The 16,126-nt window shown below is 49.2% G+C and overlaps 1 protein-coding gene across 1 annotated transcript; it reads left to right on the top strand.

Moving 5' to 3' along the window:
- The first annotated feature begins 6,885 nt into the window (after nucleotides 1-6,885).
- FMOD (fibromodulin) lies at nucleotides 6,886-15,401 on the top strand. Its single transcript, XM_068986208.1, has 3 exons — nucleotides 6,886-6,922; nucleotides 9,610-10,597; nucleotides 15,235-15,401. The coding sequence occupies exons 2-3, from the start codon at nucleotides 9,619-9,621 to the stop codon at nucleotides 15,384-15,386; spliced, it is 1,131 nt and encodes a 376-aa protein (XP_068842309.1). The 5' UTR covers nucleotides 6,886-6,922; nucleotides 9,610-9,618; the 3' UTR covers nucleotides 15,387-15,401.
- Nucleotides 15,402-16,126: the final 725 nt, after the last annotated feature.

Raw genomic sequence — 16,126 nt, 5'->3', positions numbered from 1 at the left:
GCTACCAGTTTGATGGTGCTCTCTCCCCAACCCAAACCTGACTCTTACACTCCTGTCTGGGAAGCAGCTGAGGCATCTCCCTTTCTGGACCGCTCTGTACATGGCCCTTGAATTCTGACTTTTCCATGAACCCCTGGATAAGATATTTCCCCATCTATCCCCCAAAGATATTTATACATGTCTATGGAGGTTTCTACACTGACCTTATAGTCACCTCTCTTTTCCTTCCTGAGGCAGTTCAATAATTCCAGCCCTAAACTTCCTACCTCTATCCTTGGCTAACTTCTCTCTGATTGGTTTAAGTTACCAAAGTATGTTTTACTTAATTAGTTAAGTTGCTCAGTCTTGTCCGACTCTTTGTGACCCCATGGACTGTAGCCCACCGGGCTCCTCTGTCCATGGGATTCTCCAGGCAAGAATACTGGAGTGGGTTGTCATTTCCTTCTCCAGGGGATCTTCCCAACCCAGGGATCGAACCCAGGTCTCCCGCATTGCAGGCAGACACTTTAACCTCTGAGCCACCAGGGATGTCGTACAGGGAAGTTTACTACGCTTTAGTAAAATACAGCTTCCTCATCACTCATTTATTCATAAGGTTTAGAAAAGGCCTAAGACACGCCAGGCACTCGGCCAAGCATTGTGCTGAAGGAGGCACAGCACCATTGCCTTCTTCCTCGGGGAGCTTGCGATCTACTAAAGCGTCACAGGGTGCCACCATTTACTGAAGGGCCACATGTGGCAGCTCCCTACTAGGAGCCTATGTCCTGCACATTCAGTCCTCCCAGCGTCTCACGAGTTCAGGGTGACTGCCCCCGCTTTACAAACGAGAACTCCAAATCTCACTGATGCTTAAGCAATGCTCAAAGTCATGGAGACTTCAATTTAGTAAGTGGTAGAGCTGGAGTTTGAACATATACCTGTGTTCTCAACCCATGCTTTTTCCTTTACTCCGGAGATTCTATATAGCACAGTGGTTGGAAACTCAGACTCTAGAGGTGGACAGACTTAAGTTTAAAACCTCAGCTTTGCCACTTTTAATTGCTATATAATCTTGAAAAAAATAATTAGCTTTTCTGAACTTTGGTTTCCTCATCTGTAAAAATAAGATATAAAAATTCCTATCTCAGAGGTTGTGATGAGAATTCAGAAATGGTAGGTGGTATTTTAGAGCTAATATCCAGACCTGGTCTCACCTACAGCCAGGTCACATCGCAGCAGATACCAGCATCCTGGGAACTGGTCTGTCCTACACCGGTTCTCTCCAACAGCCCCAAGAACAGTCTGAGGGGCACCATCAGCTGATTTGCAGAACAAAGCTGGATATCACATACTTAGTTACTGAGAGACCAAACCCTCTAGGCTTCAAATTTCACTCTGTCTCCTTCCTCAGTTAGGTTTCACTCTCTGATCCATCCTCCCTTTCCTGACCTAAATACACGTATACTTTCCGGAAGGTGATTTTCTGGAATCCATCGTGTATGTCATCATCATGAGAATAAAGATAAGTGTGCAATAAATACATAGTAAAACCAAGTGATGCTCTCCATTAAATAATAAAGGTTGTTCTCTGCCTTATTTTTAAAGAACTTATTAGAAGGAAATTCCAAAGCCCTCAATGCATTTCCCAGAACTTGGAACTTGAGATCTTTTTCTTCTTGCATTTGAAAGAAAACAAGCCTCCCCACCCACTCCAACATCTTTGTCTCCTCTTTTGAGGAGACTATCCATGGTGAGAAGTTGGAACAAGCACTCAGTACCAAAGGAGTAAGGGAAACCTCTCCCTTAGAAACTCTGGGACACCATTTTTGGGTCCCCATATAACCAGGACTTTCCATCAAAACCTCAGACTAGTAAACAATCCCTCTCTGGCATCAAGAGTTCCCGGAATGGGCGAGCAGCAGGACCTGGCTGGACCATGATCATCTTTCTACTGACCTTTTATAGCCAACTCAATAATTTTGTTTGGGTGGATTTCCAGTCTTACCCTTCATTCCTTGGTTGATTGGGATCAGAAGTGGTGTTATAAAAACAACGACTTTTGGGTCCTATGAAGGTTGAAGAGGAAGGGTTTGGCAGCCAGAGGCACATATCTCTCTTTGCTGAGAGGAATTTGAATCAGAAGGCACTTCGGCCCTTCTAGACGGAGTGGGTCCAAACATCAAAGGCAATTAGTTTCGCCCAGTGGTTGTGGCTTAACCTGCACTTTTTCTGGGTGGGGAGGAAATAGCAATGATGTGAGCCCCTGGAAAATATAACTGACCTGAAGGCCTAAGGGTTTTCCTGGCCTGGTTGGTGGTTATTCCACCAAACACTGGGTTCTGAGGATAGGCAAACTCCGCAGAGAGCCAAAAATACAGTTCATTTTATAACCCTTTACTGATTACCTACTAAGTGCCAAGCACTATATGCCCAGCTGGGGATAGGGTTTACGGAAATGAGTAATAGTCTCTTTAGCTTCTTTGCTGTCCAGTAACTGGGCAGTGCTACTGGCTTGACAGCTCTCAGGAAGCACCAGTGTCCTGAAGGAACTTCCTTCACGTGCTGATTCCGTTGGCAATCAGCAGACATCAGGATCCCTTATTTGGTGTCCCATATTGAAACCAAGTTCTGAGGGCCTAGATGCAGAACCAGGCAGATTGAGAGGCAGTAGTCAAAATGGAGGCTAGAATTCATTGACAAAGGAATTTTTGAACAGTGAATGGTTCCCTGAAACTCTCCTCTTGACCTGATCTGGCTCATCCCCTCCCTCTTTCCTTTCTCCCCAGCCTACCTTGCAACCGAACAGACGACTAAAGACAAATCCCACCTGGGGATACTGTGTTTTTTGGTAGATCTTAGTTGGAAAGAATCCCAATCAATGTTTGGCCCCTAGACTCTACTGACTTCCATTGTCAAGTATTATTAAGTGTGGGAATATAAAAGTTGTTACATTCTCAAGGCCCTGTTTTCTGGAGACTGTCCTGTCTTACCCTTTCATTATGTACTCTTTCTCAGTCTCTTAAGACAGATGCTGTGGCTGACACGTCAGTCTCAGCAGATGTTGTTCTGCATGCAGTGCAAACTTCCTTATCTTCAAAGCCTTGCTATTGCTTTGCTGAGCTCTGTTACTAAATTCCAGATAAGTTCTCACTGAATATGCACTCAGTGTTTTCTCGGGGAGTTGCTCTTTCGAGAGCTCTCCTTGCGCTGTCTCTCATAATCCTGTGTGGTTGTGGGAATTAATTCAGTGCAACACCACCACATTTAAGTATGCTAGAATTTTAAAAAGTTAACATCTGTACCTAATGGGTAGAGTTGTCCAGGCTATCTACATCTAGCTACGAAGGGTCTCTTATGTTCAGCTGCCGAAACTAGTGTTTCCATTGGAAAGTGATTGCTTTCTGGATTCAGAAATGATGAGAAAGTTTTCTGTGCATTATTTATAACCACCTTCACATTAAGGCCGCTCTGCCTCACGCATGAAACCAGATTTTGCTCCTTATGTGTGCTCAGTAGCTCAGTCGTGTCCAGCTCTTTGCCACCCCACAGACTGTAGCCTGCCAGGCCATCCATGGGGTTTTCCCAGCAGGAATACTGGAGTAGGTTGCCATTTCCTTCTGCGCGGGATCTTCCCAACCCCGGGATCAAACGCAAGTCTTTTGCAGCTCCTGCACTGGCAGGCAGATTCCTTACCACTGAGCCACCTGGAAATCCCTTGCTGCTTATACACCTGCTTTATTTTGAGCAGGCAGTCTATCAAAACTTCTTTGTGTTTCCAGCTCTTAAAAGCATGCCAGGCATAGAGTAGATGCTTAGATGTATTAAATTGAAATGAAATATGTCCAGAGTCAGGAAACGAAACCCGGTATCCCAGACCCCTCTCATCCTTACAATCCCCTGCCACAGATTCAACCAGATTGGGCCACTGTAATTAGTTGGACTCCATATTAACTGAGTTCAACCCTGACAATAAGGTGGTCACCACCCCCTCCGCTGGTCCTCTGGCCTTGTGTTGTGAGAAAGCGTTCGGTCTTTGGAGTCATGTAGGTCAAGGTTCAAATCCTCGTTTTACAATCTAATCACTGTATACCTGCGATCCTCTATTTTCAACACAAAGTATCTACTGTGATTACTAATGAGGTAACAGCCGTAAATCATCTAGTTTATAGTAGGCAGTCAGCAAAGGCCCATCATTATATTTAATCTTTTTAAAAACTTTGAAATTTCTGAGGAGATTGGGTCCCTAACAAGGACTTTTCATATTATGCCAACAGTTCAAAACCTACTGGAGCAACCGAAAATTCCATTGTTTAAAATTCAAATTCTAAATTCTTCAAATTCAAATCTGAGGCTCTCTCAATTAGTATTTTTTTAAAAAAACAGGAGTGAGTGTTTCAAATTCAAACCTTTGTTTATTGTTGATGGAAATGTAAAATGGTATGACTACACTTCGGAAAACAGTATGGAAATTCCTTGAAAAAGATACAAACAGATTACTGTACGATCCAACAACTCCATTTCTGAACATGTAAGAAAAAAGTAATTAGAAGTAGGATCTCAAAGAGATATTTGTACACCAGTGTTCATAGCAGCATTATTTGCAATAGCGAAGTGTAAGCAACTCAAATGTACATTGAAAGATAAATGGATAAGCAAAATATAGTATATACATATTGTAGAGTATTATTTGGTCTTTAAGAGGAAGGAAATTTTGACACCCGCTACAACATGGATGAACTTTGAGGGCTAAGTGAAATAAGCCAGTCTCAGAAAGATAAATACTGTATGATTCCATTTGTATGAGTCATGTAGAGTAGTCAAATTCATAGGGAGAGAAAGGAATTCTGTCTACTCTGGTGGTTGCCAGGGCTGGGGGAGGGTGAAATGGGGCATTTTTGTTTAGTGAATATAAAGTTTAAGTTTTGAAAGATGAAAAAGTTGTGGAGACTGGTTGTATAGTGATACTTAAAACATCTGAACTGTGAAAATTGTTAAGATAGTAAATTTTATGTTATGTGTAATTTACCACAGTTAAAAAATTTTTTTTAGCGGTGTTCCTTGGATGTTAGCAGGAGGCAATTAGTTGAAGAAAGAGCATTTCAGATGCATGGATTCATCTAAGCTACTGAGATTCTAGGTAATCCAGATTCTTCTAGTACCTGACCTTCCAATTTATCCTGATATATCTAACTGCCTGCATGCTTCTGCACTGGAATGCCTAACAGGCATCTCTAACTTAGCCTCTGTCTGTCCCCGTCTTTCTAATGTGAGGAAATGGTGCTACCACCAGCCCAGTTGCTCAAACTCAAAATCAAGGACTCATCCGTCGCTTTCCCTAACTCCTTCTCTGGTCCATCTTCAAGACTTTTCAACTTGTCTAAACATACATCGTTCCCTCTTTCACTGCGCTGGCCCAATGTGCTGTTATCTCTCAACAGAGGAGAGCTAGAGCTCCGGCTTCCACACTTTCCTCCTTTTCACCGCACAGCAGTCTCTCCCACGGACTTTTTAAAATGTAGGTCAGATCTTTTCACTTCCTCTCCTTAAAACAAATTTTTAAAATACATTCAGGATAAAAGTTAAATCCATTCCATGGCCTAAAAGTCCTTTCATGGTCTAGTTCCTGCCTGCTTCTATGACCTCATCCTCCCCTTGCTCAGAGTCTTGACATCTGTAAAATGGGTGTAACAGCAACCATCTCTACCACGGACTGAGTGAGCATCAGCTGTGTGCTGGGCCAGGGGCCTCACACAAACTACCTCATAGAGGCCTTACTACAACTCAACAAGGCAGTGCTGTGAACCCGAGGGTCATCACGAGGTGGGTGTGCGTGATGCTCGTGCACAGCAAAGTGAGAGTGAACGTCGCTCAGTCGTGTCAGACTCTTTGCGACCCCATTGGCTGTATAGTCCATGGAGTTCTCCAGGCCAGAATGCTGGAGTGGGTAGCTTTTCCCTTCTCCAGGGGATCTTCCAAACCCAGGGATGGAACCCAGGTCTCTCCCATTGCAGGTGGATTCTTTACCAGCTGAGCCACAAGGGAAGCCCAAGAATAAAGGAGTGGGCAGCCTATCCCTTCTCCAGGGGATCTCCCCAACCCAGGGATCAAACTGGGGTCTCCTGCATTGCAAACGGATTCTTCACCAGCTGAGCCACAAGGGAAGCCCAGGAACACTGGAGTGGGTAGCCTGTCCCTTCTCCAGGGGATCTTCCTGACCCAGGGATCGAACCGGGGTCTCCTGCCTTGCAGGCAGATTCTCTACCAACTGCAACAGGAAGGAAGCCCTAGTGCCCAGTAAGTGACTAACAAATACGAGAGTCCCTGTCTACCTTTTTATCTCAGTGGGGAGAGAGAAATCCTACAGCCCAGACATGTCTCTCTGGTCAGGGATGGAACTGGAGCCAGAGTCCTCTCCTCTGTCCATCAGCCTAACCACTTGCCCACAGAGGGTGCTGGAGCCCAGAAAGCTGAGCACTCGCTCTCCAGTGGGACCCTGAGTTGCTGAAAGAGTTAAGATGCCTCTTGGCAAATCCTGGCCCTCCCTATCCCTGCATCTGCCCTATGGGTTTAATGAGAAATCCAGGCCTTTGTAAGAGACTGCACAAATAACCTCCAGAGCGCCACTAACTCATTCAGCAGAAAGAGACCCCAAGCTGCCAATGCTTCAGGGAAGATAAGTGAGTGGAAAGAAGGTGGTTTTTATAGCAATTTTGAGCGGTTGAGTGTGAGCTCCGCCTCTGCAGCAGCGCTGAGAAAGCCAGGATCTGGGCTCCTCAACCTCTCTCTTCACGACATCTGATTAGGAATTTGGGGGCGGGCCCTGGCCTGGCAGAGGCGTGCACACTCTCAGTAGACACACTCACTCCTCTCCTGCTCACACGCTCTCCAACCGAGGAGGCCAGACAGAGGGACGTGGTCACTCTCTGAAAGATTCACCTTCAAGGTAGGTCTGTCACTTTCCTTCAGATTTTGTCCCTGGTAGCTCCATGAAAGGAGCAAAGGAAAGAGCCTGGGGAGAGGGGACAGGGCCCAGGGCAGAAGGAGCAATTCTTCCTTCCCCATCTGGACCGTGTCCCAGGATGCTGGAGCAGGGAAAGGGAGTCGAAGGAGGGGGTTCCCACATGCCCCCTTTGTCTGACAGTTCCTTCCTGTCTGTTGGGGAACCTTCAGCTTTCAGGTGTGAAAAAGTGAAGGACCAGGTATCTGGGGAAGCCAGCTCTGCCCCACTACTACTCAGAAAGTCCACCATCCTGGACCTGTGCCCTGCAGTCTCTTCAGAGGGGCTGAGGCACCTAAACGCTCTTATATGAGGGGAGAGGGAATTTTGTGTAGTGTGTGTGTTTGTGTGTGTGTGTGCTTGTGTGTTACTGGGGTGAAAGGGAAAAAACACACAAAAGTGTTGAGAGTTGACCAGGTCCAAGGAACTGTGAAATGGGGACCTAATTCAGGTTACAAAGCAGCTTTTGGTTTGACCTCCTGGATTCTGATAGGAAGGAGACATGGTTCTCTAGAATGGAGAAATGAAAGACCAGCAGTGACTCCTGAGTAAGCTCCCCCCAACTCAGAAAGTACCAATCCTAGAAGCTTTCCACCTCACAAAACTTTGAGCACAGGAATGTCTCTAGCTTTGGGGGCGAAGTGGAGAGGATTTAAGGGTATAAAGCCTGGAGCAACATTGCTAAGAGATGGGGAAGGGGTAAAGAGAGGCATAAGCTCCCCGAGAACCCCTTTCAGCAGTCATGACACTGAAAGAGAGTCAAGTGCGTAGGATGCACAGCCCTGGAAGGCTTGAAGAGGAGGGCTGCTCTTGCCTGCCAAGGTGCCTAGTTTGGAAGGAGAAATGGAGACAGAGGCTCACTGTGCCAACCTCCAGACAGCCACCCTGGTCCTGCAGCAGCCCAGAGCTGAGCATGAAAAAATGTGCTACTGGCAGTGGGCCACTCTATCCGTTCGCTCCTGGGCAGTGCCAGGGCCCAGCCAGCGTGCCCAGGCAGTGGGCGGCTGGGGAGGCTCCCCAGGAACACTGTGGGCTCTTTGTCTGAGGCTGCTGAAGATGAGTGAGGCACCTCGTTCCTGGAGCCTGTGGGCGACTGGGATGAAGCAGGCCCGAGGGACTCGCTCGCAGGGGACAGAGAGGTGTGAGGGAGACAGTGGCCAGAAAGGGAACAGGCTGACTATCACCCCCAGGGGCTTTCTCATCAGCTCATGGGCTTCAACGTTGGGTCTTAGAGCCCTTTCTTTTTCTTGTCCCCAGCAAGGGCCAGCAGCAACGTGAACAGCATATGTGACTATGCTCAGACCAAGAAAGGTTCTAAAGTTTCTCTACCCAGGGGTGACGCTCACCCCTCTGGAGGGTGCCCATTGCTCGTAAGGGCTGTGCGGTGCTCTGGCTGTCGGTATCCAGAGTAAGACATCCAGCCGGACAGGCCGCCCTCCTCTTCCATGCCTTCAGCTTCCCTCTCGGGGGACATCAGACTCACACTTCTCTCCAAGCCTTGCCTGCTTTCATCTCACTAGCACACAAGCTCAAAAGCAATGAGCTGCCAGGCAATGTGGGGCCCGGCTACGGAGACTGGTACCCCAGAGGTCAGCACCAAGGGCTTCGGATGGGAAAGGAGGATGACAGAATCCCATTCTAAAGTCATGTTCCCCTGGGCACACTCAAGAGTCTTCAATTCCTGTTCCATTGTTTGATGTTTCTCGTTATCTCTCTTGGTCCCAGCTGGCTCTGGCATAATGTCCATGGTGCGGCGTGAGAAGTCCTAACACTTTACTAGATGCTATGGAAGACAGCCCAGGGCACTAAGACTTCATGCTCTCAATACCCCCTCTAGAACACAAGGGCCGCAATGGGGGCCACAGCCCCTCTGCAGAGAATCTGTAACTGCTGTATGATGGCCCTTGCTAGCCAAGTTGCAAGTATAGCCACAAGCTGCCAACCAGAGAGTTTCCTCACCAGTAGACCGTTACAGGTTCTGGCACTGTTACAGATGCTGGTACCACAAGCCCAAGCCTTGTGATGGCCGCAGGGGGACCACGCCCTTCTCCAAACACTCAAAACCAGAACTTCCCAAGTAGTTCAGATCTTCCCCTTTGAGACCTCAAGCCACTCCTGGGTATTTCCCAGAGATATGGAAAGAGCCAGAGGGTTTTTTCCTTGGACTCTTGGCAAACATTATTCCCTGGGGAGTTCAAAAGGGATGTAAATTCAGGCCAAATAGAGCCCACCACCAGCCCCACTCCCATGGAAGTTGCTGTGGGCTTTCTTGCTTCCCTAACAGTACCTTCAGGTTGCTAGAGGCTCCTATGGGCCTGCCCTCTGGAAAAAAAAAAAAAAAGCAATACTTCCACTCAAGCTCCTTCTGATCTCAAAGGCTCTGTTTCTGTAACGCTGTGAGCAGAGGGAAATGCACCTAGCTCCCCCAGGCAGCCAGCACTCATCTGGACCAGCGTGTGGAGGCAGTGCTGGGAGAGGCCCAGAGGAGGAGGGAGCAAGGACTCTGCTCAGAGCTGCTTTCTGCTGAAGTCAGGCCTGAAGCGCTCAAAGCCCAAGGCTCACCTCCCCTGCCTCTCTGGCTCCCTGGAGTCTCCTTCACACCTGATTCCTCTGTTTTCTCCCCCTTCTTGCAGAAACACAAAATGCAGTGGGCTTCCATCCTGCTTCTGGCAGGGCTCTGCTCCCTCTCCTGGGCCCAGTATGAGGAAGACTCTCACTGGTGGTTTCAGTTCCTCCGCAGCCAGCAGTCCACCTACTACGATCCCTATGACCCGTACCCCTATGAGCCTTATGAGCCTTACCCCTACGGGGGAGAAGAAGGGCCAGCTTATGCCTACGGCTCTCCACCCCCACCAGAGCCCCGAGACTGCCCCCAGGAGTGCGACTGTCCCCCCAACTTCCCCACAGCCATGTACTGCGACAACCGCAATCTCAAGTACCTGCCCTTCGTCCCCTCCCGCATGAAATACGTCTACTTCCAGAACAACCAGATCTCTTCCATCCAGGAGGGTGTCTTCGACAATGCCACTGGGCTGCTCTGGATTGCTCTCCATGGCAACCAGATCACCAGCGATAAGGTGGGCAGGAAGGTTTTCTCCAAGCTGAGGCACCTGGAGAGGCTGTACCTGGACCACAACAACCTGACCCGGATACCCAGCCCGCTGCCTCGGTCCCTGAGAGAGCTCCATCTTGACCACAACCAGATCTCAAGGGTCCCCAACAATGCGCTGGAGGGGCTGGAGAACCTCACAGCCTTGTACCTTCATCACAACGAGATCCAGGAAGTGGGCAGTTCGATGAGAGGCCTCCGATCACTGATCTTGCTGGACCTGAGCTACAACCACCTTAGGAAGGTACCCGATGGACTGCCCTCAGCCCTTGAGCAGCTGTACCTGGAGCACAACAATGTCTTCTCAGTCCCCGACAGCTACTTCCGGGGGTCACCCAAGCTGCTGTATGTGCGGCTATCCCACAACAGCCTCACCAACAGCGGCCTGGCCTCAAATACCTTCAATTCCAGCAGCCTCCTTGAGCTCGACCTCTCCTACAACCAGCTGCAGAAGATCCCCCCCGTCAGCACCAACCTGGAGAACCTCTACCTCCAAGGCAATAGGATCAATGGTGAGACGCTGGCACAGGGGAGGGGGGGGTGCTGTCTGTTGCACTGGAAAGAGCTGATCCTGAGTGCTGGGGGAAACACAGAAGATTTAGAAGTAGGAGAACCAAAGAATATTGATGACGCAAGTTGAGAACCCTGCCACACCCCCGTACAAGGTGGTACAGAGTGGCATGCTCTTAGATGACATGGCAGTGCTAGGAAAAGTCACTGGGGAGTGGGTTGGTATGGAAGAAGAATTCTCAGAAGAGGTAAGTCTAAATTTAGGTCCTGAGAGATAAATGGGTATGGGCTGGAGGAATATAGGGCTGAGCCATCCTTAGAGGCGCCATCGCCACAAAGGGACCAGTCATTTACCAAGTCACTTTGAGGGGATGGCTAGGTGATTCCCGTGTCTCACAGGAAGGGGTCAGGTGTCAAGCTGTGAGAAATGAGTTTGGAGAGGTTTGGGAGGGGGTGGTTCATAGACAGGGGCATTTAAGTTGAGGAGGAAAGTGGGCTGCTAAGAAACCATGGTATCTGTACTTTCTCACTGACTCCAGAGAGGACGCGCTCTCTGTTTCCCCCCGATCAGCTCGGTCTTATGCTTGAATGCTTGTGTTTTAAACATGTGGCCAGTGGACGGAAATTTGCAGCCTCTCAGAGCTGCGTGCGGCACTTGCTCTGGCTGGCTCTCCGGGAGCACGAGGTGCCCTGGGTGACACGAGCTTGACCCCTGCCAAACCCTGCAGTGGTGAGCAAGCACAAGGCCTCCTGTGTTCCCAACACTCCCCAGAAGGCCCAACGGACGGCCTGTCTGCGAGAACCAAAGTCTCCATTTCCGACTGGACTGTCCAGGCGCCTTTTGGTCCCTCTCTGGGTCTTGTGTTCAGAATGTGCTTACACTGCGCCAGAGCCTCTGACGTCTCAGCCCAGCTGGAAGGTGCTGAGCCAGCATTAACTTCTCCTCCTCTGCAGCAAAGTACCTCTCTCCCTGGGGGAGGAAGGACTCGTTAATGGCCATTGGCAGAGGGCTTTGAAGTAGAGCCTGCTGAGAGCAAACAGCACTGTCACAGCATCAAAGCACAGATAGGACGGAGGCCAGAACCTCTCCATGGATCCTTCTCTCTCCCTGGGCTCACAGAACAGATCATTCATTTGGCAAGATGTTAAGCCAGACAGCCTCCCCGAGTGAGAGAGGCACCGGTCCCAGAGGTGGACCGTGGGGTGGGAAGCTGAAAAGGTGTCTGGTTCTCTACTTTGAAGTGTAAGACACCATCATGTACACTGCAAACTGTTCTGTATTTAAAGTCTCTCTTTCTTTGGGGAAGGTCTTCCTATTCCCAAGGCAGGGTTCTCTAATCTCTCAGATGTTGCATGATGTAAAAGCTTTGACATTTACTTGTAGCTGTCTATCATCCCTCCCAGAAGTCACCGCTACTTACCTGCTGCTGCTACCCACTCTGAATCCAGGAGGTGTGTCGTAACAGAAATGTCATATAGTATCCTGTGCTTTATCAGAGTCTGACCTTGAAAATGTGACAGAAGACCAGCTGTCATGGGAGAGAAGCCAATAGTTACTGCCTAACTGTATAACCCGTGAAACTTGGGGTGGAAAAGACTTCATCACGGCATCTTGTCACTCTGCCTTCTTGCAGAACCACGTATGTCCTTTAAATATAAGGTGGTTCACTTCTTCCAAAAGCTCTGCAAAGATAAAATCACATTAGTCAGGTGTCCTAAGGTCTTGCAAGAAAGTTTTTCCTAAGTCAAACCTACAAATGTTCAGTGTTTACCCCAAATCCCTTCTTGTGCAGTTTAAGCCAAAGCTCCTCTATCTGGTTGCCCCCCTCTTAGTCCTTTTTTGGGGAGTAAATAACACCAACATCTTATTTTTCTTAATTAGTGGATTAGTACATTAAAGGCTTTGGTTCGGGACCAGGCACACAACTGAAAAAGCACTTGCTTTCAACACACGGTAACTATATTATAAACTTTTCCCCTCATTGCCACTTTGATGTTGCCAGATACAGTTTTATTTTATCTTTTGCATTGCAAACATGGGGTAACTGAGACACAGAGAAGGAAAAGCAATCTCTTCAGGTCACCCAGATCATGTGGTAGAGCCTCTGCCTTTAACATTAGAGGACTGAGAGCCAGGCTTCTCTGGCTGAGAAAGAGAGGAGTACATCTCTGATTCAGGCCACTAGCAGGAAAGCGAGTTCCCCAAGCTCAGCCACTCATCTGGGCGAATGTGAAGGAGGTCTCCCTGCAGGGGACCCAGAGCAGGGTGGGTAATGAAGGTAGGATTGAAGCAACCCTCTGAGAAGAGAGCCGAAAGGACAGGCGCTGAGTGCCGGGGACTTAAGCCTGGCTCTCTCCCTCCCTGCTTCTCTCTCCCACTAGTGTCTCCCTCAGTTTTTCCAGCCTGGCAACAGCAGGAAACACAGCTCAGAATGTTATTCAGTACCTCTGGGATCCAGTGGAGCAGGGCCAGTACACCAGGAGGAATTTGGAAAAACTTATGTCAAAATTTAGTCTGGGATGCAAAGTATCCTCCAGCATCTCCAAGCAGAAGCCCCTGTGCTATTCATGAACTTAGAGAGGACTAACATGGGGGCTCACAGTGCTCGACCTGTGGATAGAATCTATACATGCTGAGTGTTGGGCAAGTCCTAAATATGCCTCATGTTTATAGTTGCACAGTGGGGAGCCAGGACTTCAGCAGACAGTCTGAAGGCCCCAGGCTGGTGTAGAGAATCCACTGTGGAACCTCTAAGTGCAGTCGCCCAGTACAGCTGGAAGTGATATTCAAGCCAGGCCACTGCGCTTTTCTCTCCAGCCCAATCCACTCTGCCTATTCCATGCAGACACCATAGACCCAGACTTGACTCAGCCTCGACTCTGCCCCAACCTGTCCACTCAGACGTCACTTGATCTATTGCCTGGGACCAGAAAGGGGACATCCAAAAGCATTCCGGGTCTCCACCCGACCCTTCCCGAGTGCTCTCTAAAGAAGGATATTTCCCATTCTTCTCATTGTTCTTTGGTTTTTCTGTCTTACATTTGTAGCACATGTTAATTGGCTGCAGACTTCCCCATCTCCTCTTGGTCAGTTCTTAACAGAGACTGAAAGCAATCGCTAGTGCTAATTTCAAAAACAATTTCTTCATCTATCTAAGCTCTCCATAGAGAGCTTACTTTCCATACCCATAACCACAATGCCTTTGACAATCACCCCAGGAAGAGAATCAGGAAAGCCTTCCTCCCCCTCCTCCTGCCCAGCTCCAGGCTGACACACAGCTCCTGACCACTGCGGCAAGCAGAGAAATGCCTCTGGTAGAAGCAAAAGCAAGCCAAGCTCTGAGTCTGCCTAAGTGTTACAGCCCTCCAGATGTAGCCTACCAAGCCCCGACAAATAACCTCACCCAAAGTCCCTCCGGACCCGAACCATCTCTCTGATGCTCTCACAGACCATATTGAAGGCAGCCTCTATGGGCGCCAGCAGCTTTTCGGTGGTAACCTTTGCTGTCCCTGCTGGAGTTTTGGGGCTTCCCTGGAGGTGCTAGTGGTAAAGAATCTGCCTGCTAATGCAGGAGACATAAAAGATGTGGGTTCAATCCCCAGGGTGGGAAGATCCCCTGGAGGAGGGTATGGCAACCCACTGCAATATTCTTGCCTGGAGAATCCCACAGACAGAGGAGCCTGGTGGGCTACGGACCACGAAGGTGCAAAGAGTCAGACCTGACTGAAGCAACTTAGCATGCACGCAGGCTGGAGTTCTAGCTGAGCTCTTGTTTTAATCCTTCAAGTTCCTGACCCAGCAGGATAGAGACAGAGGTAGCTGATTTGTCCAAGAGAACAAGCAGAGGGAGAACCGGGTGAGTGGTAGCTGAAGAACCTGTGTTTAAGCCAAACAGAACGATTGTTTCTGTTAGGATTACAGGACTTGGAGGGTTGGGGGAGAATCTTCAAACTTCTTTTGAGATTACGAAAATGGAGAGTAAACTAATCATCTTAAATGCAGGAGGCAAGGAAATTATTTGAGTTTTGAGCTCCATGGAAGCTCGATTCATCTCTCCTTAAACCTCAGGGCCGAGATCACTCCTTTGTCTGTACTCAGAATGTACATGGGACAACCCCCTCAAAGCTCTGCACTCAGACGCACGTGTTTCTCAGTCCAAGTTTTCTCTCCTTAATTTCTTTCCACTTTCTCTACCTGCAAACTGTTAGGAAATATTCAAGATTTAAGTCCTTCCACCTACCCAGTCTTCCTTCTCAAAGCATTTGGGAAACGCCCTCCTCTTCAAACACAATCAAGGGAGAACTTCAAAGCTGCTAGGGTTCCTCTTTGACTGCCTTCTGCTGCCACCTGCTGCCCGCAGAGGGGAAAAGACCAAGGCCTGCCAGGAAGGACCTTCCAGGGTTTTGGGGGGTGGCGGGTGTGGGTAAAGAGGTGGAGCTATGCAGGTGGAGACCTCTCTCTATCCCTGGCTCTGCTCCCCAACGGGTGCAAGTTTGACTCCGATCCTGGGAAGCGCCTGCCCAACCCAGCCAAGCTCTCCCCTCTCCTTAGAAGCTTCATAGACACCGTGGGGCTTTCCTGCGGTCCCAGGCCCCTGATCTGGGCTTCTCCCCATCCCCGCCCCTCTTGTCCCCACAGAGTTCTCCATCAGCAGCTTCTGCACCGTGGTGGATGTCATGAACTTCTCCAAGCTGCAGGTGCTGCGCCTGGACGGCAACGAGATCAAGCGCAGCGCCATGCCCGCCGACGCGCCCCTCTGCCTGCGCCTGGCCAGCCTCATCGAGATCTGAGCGCCACTGGGCGCAGGGCCGTGCCCCCACGCCTCTTTGCATTTGGCTTGATGGTTTGGTTTGGCTTTTGCTGGAAGGTCTGGGACAGACCGTGTGACAGAGGTCCATGGGCTCTCTCTCTAGTCTTCTTCCCTGTAGGCAGTTTTAGGTGGAGTCAGGGGACAGGCAGCCTTCTGCTGAGGGACATGAAACGTCCGTTTCTAAGACAGAAGTGGTTGGCAGAAGGTGTAAACCCTGAAGTCCCAGTTCCCGAAATCTCATTACCCTCGAGGTCTTCACAGTTCTCCAGTGTCCTGAACCATTGCCTGAGCAATAGAATAACTGTGCTTTTGAAGTAATATCTGACTCTGAAGGCAGCGCCTGACTGCTCCCCCGCGTGCTGGGCTGGTCGTGCCGTCTGGGCTCCCACTTGCTGCTTCTCAGATATACCTCTTGCCCAACTGTCGCCTCCTCAGTCCACCTCATCCACTCAACCATGCCCCACAGATGTTTTAGGTAGAGGCAGGAGAAGCCGAGGCGTATGCGTAACTGCACAGTGACTGCGCAGAGAGCTCACATTGGTGGCTGAGGTTGGAAGGACACCAAGAATCACCTTTACCCCAGAGGTCACCAGCGTGATGACAATATTCCAGGCTTGATGTGAGAGGAGACAGCCAACCTCAGCCTTAGCTAAATGTGTGGGGCTATATTTCAGCAACTGGGCAGTTTTTGAAGGTGGGTCAGACTTCAGAAAAGGAAAG

This window comes from Capricornis sumatraensis, chromosome 14 (assembly GCF_032405125.1).
Source record: "Capricornis sumatraensis isolate serow.1 chromosome 14, serow.2, whole genome shotgun sequence".
Classification (NCBI taxonomy): domain Eukaryota; kingdom Metazoa; phylum Chordata; class Mammalia; order Artiodactyla; family Bovidae; genus Capricornis; species Capricornis sumatraensis.
This window is presented reverse-complemented; position numbering and strand designations above follow the sequence as displayed.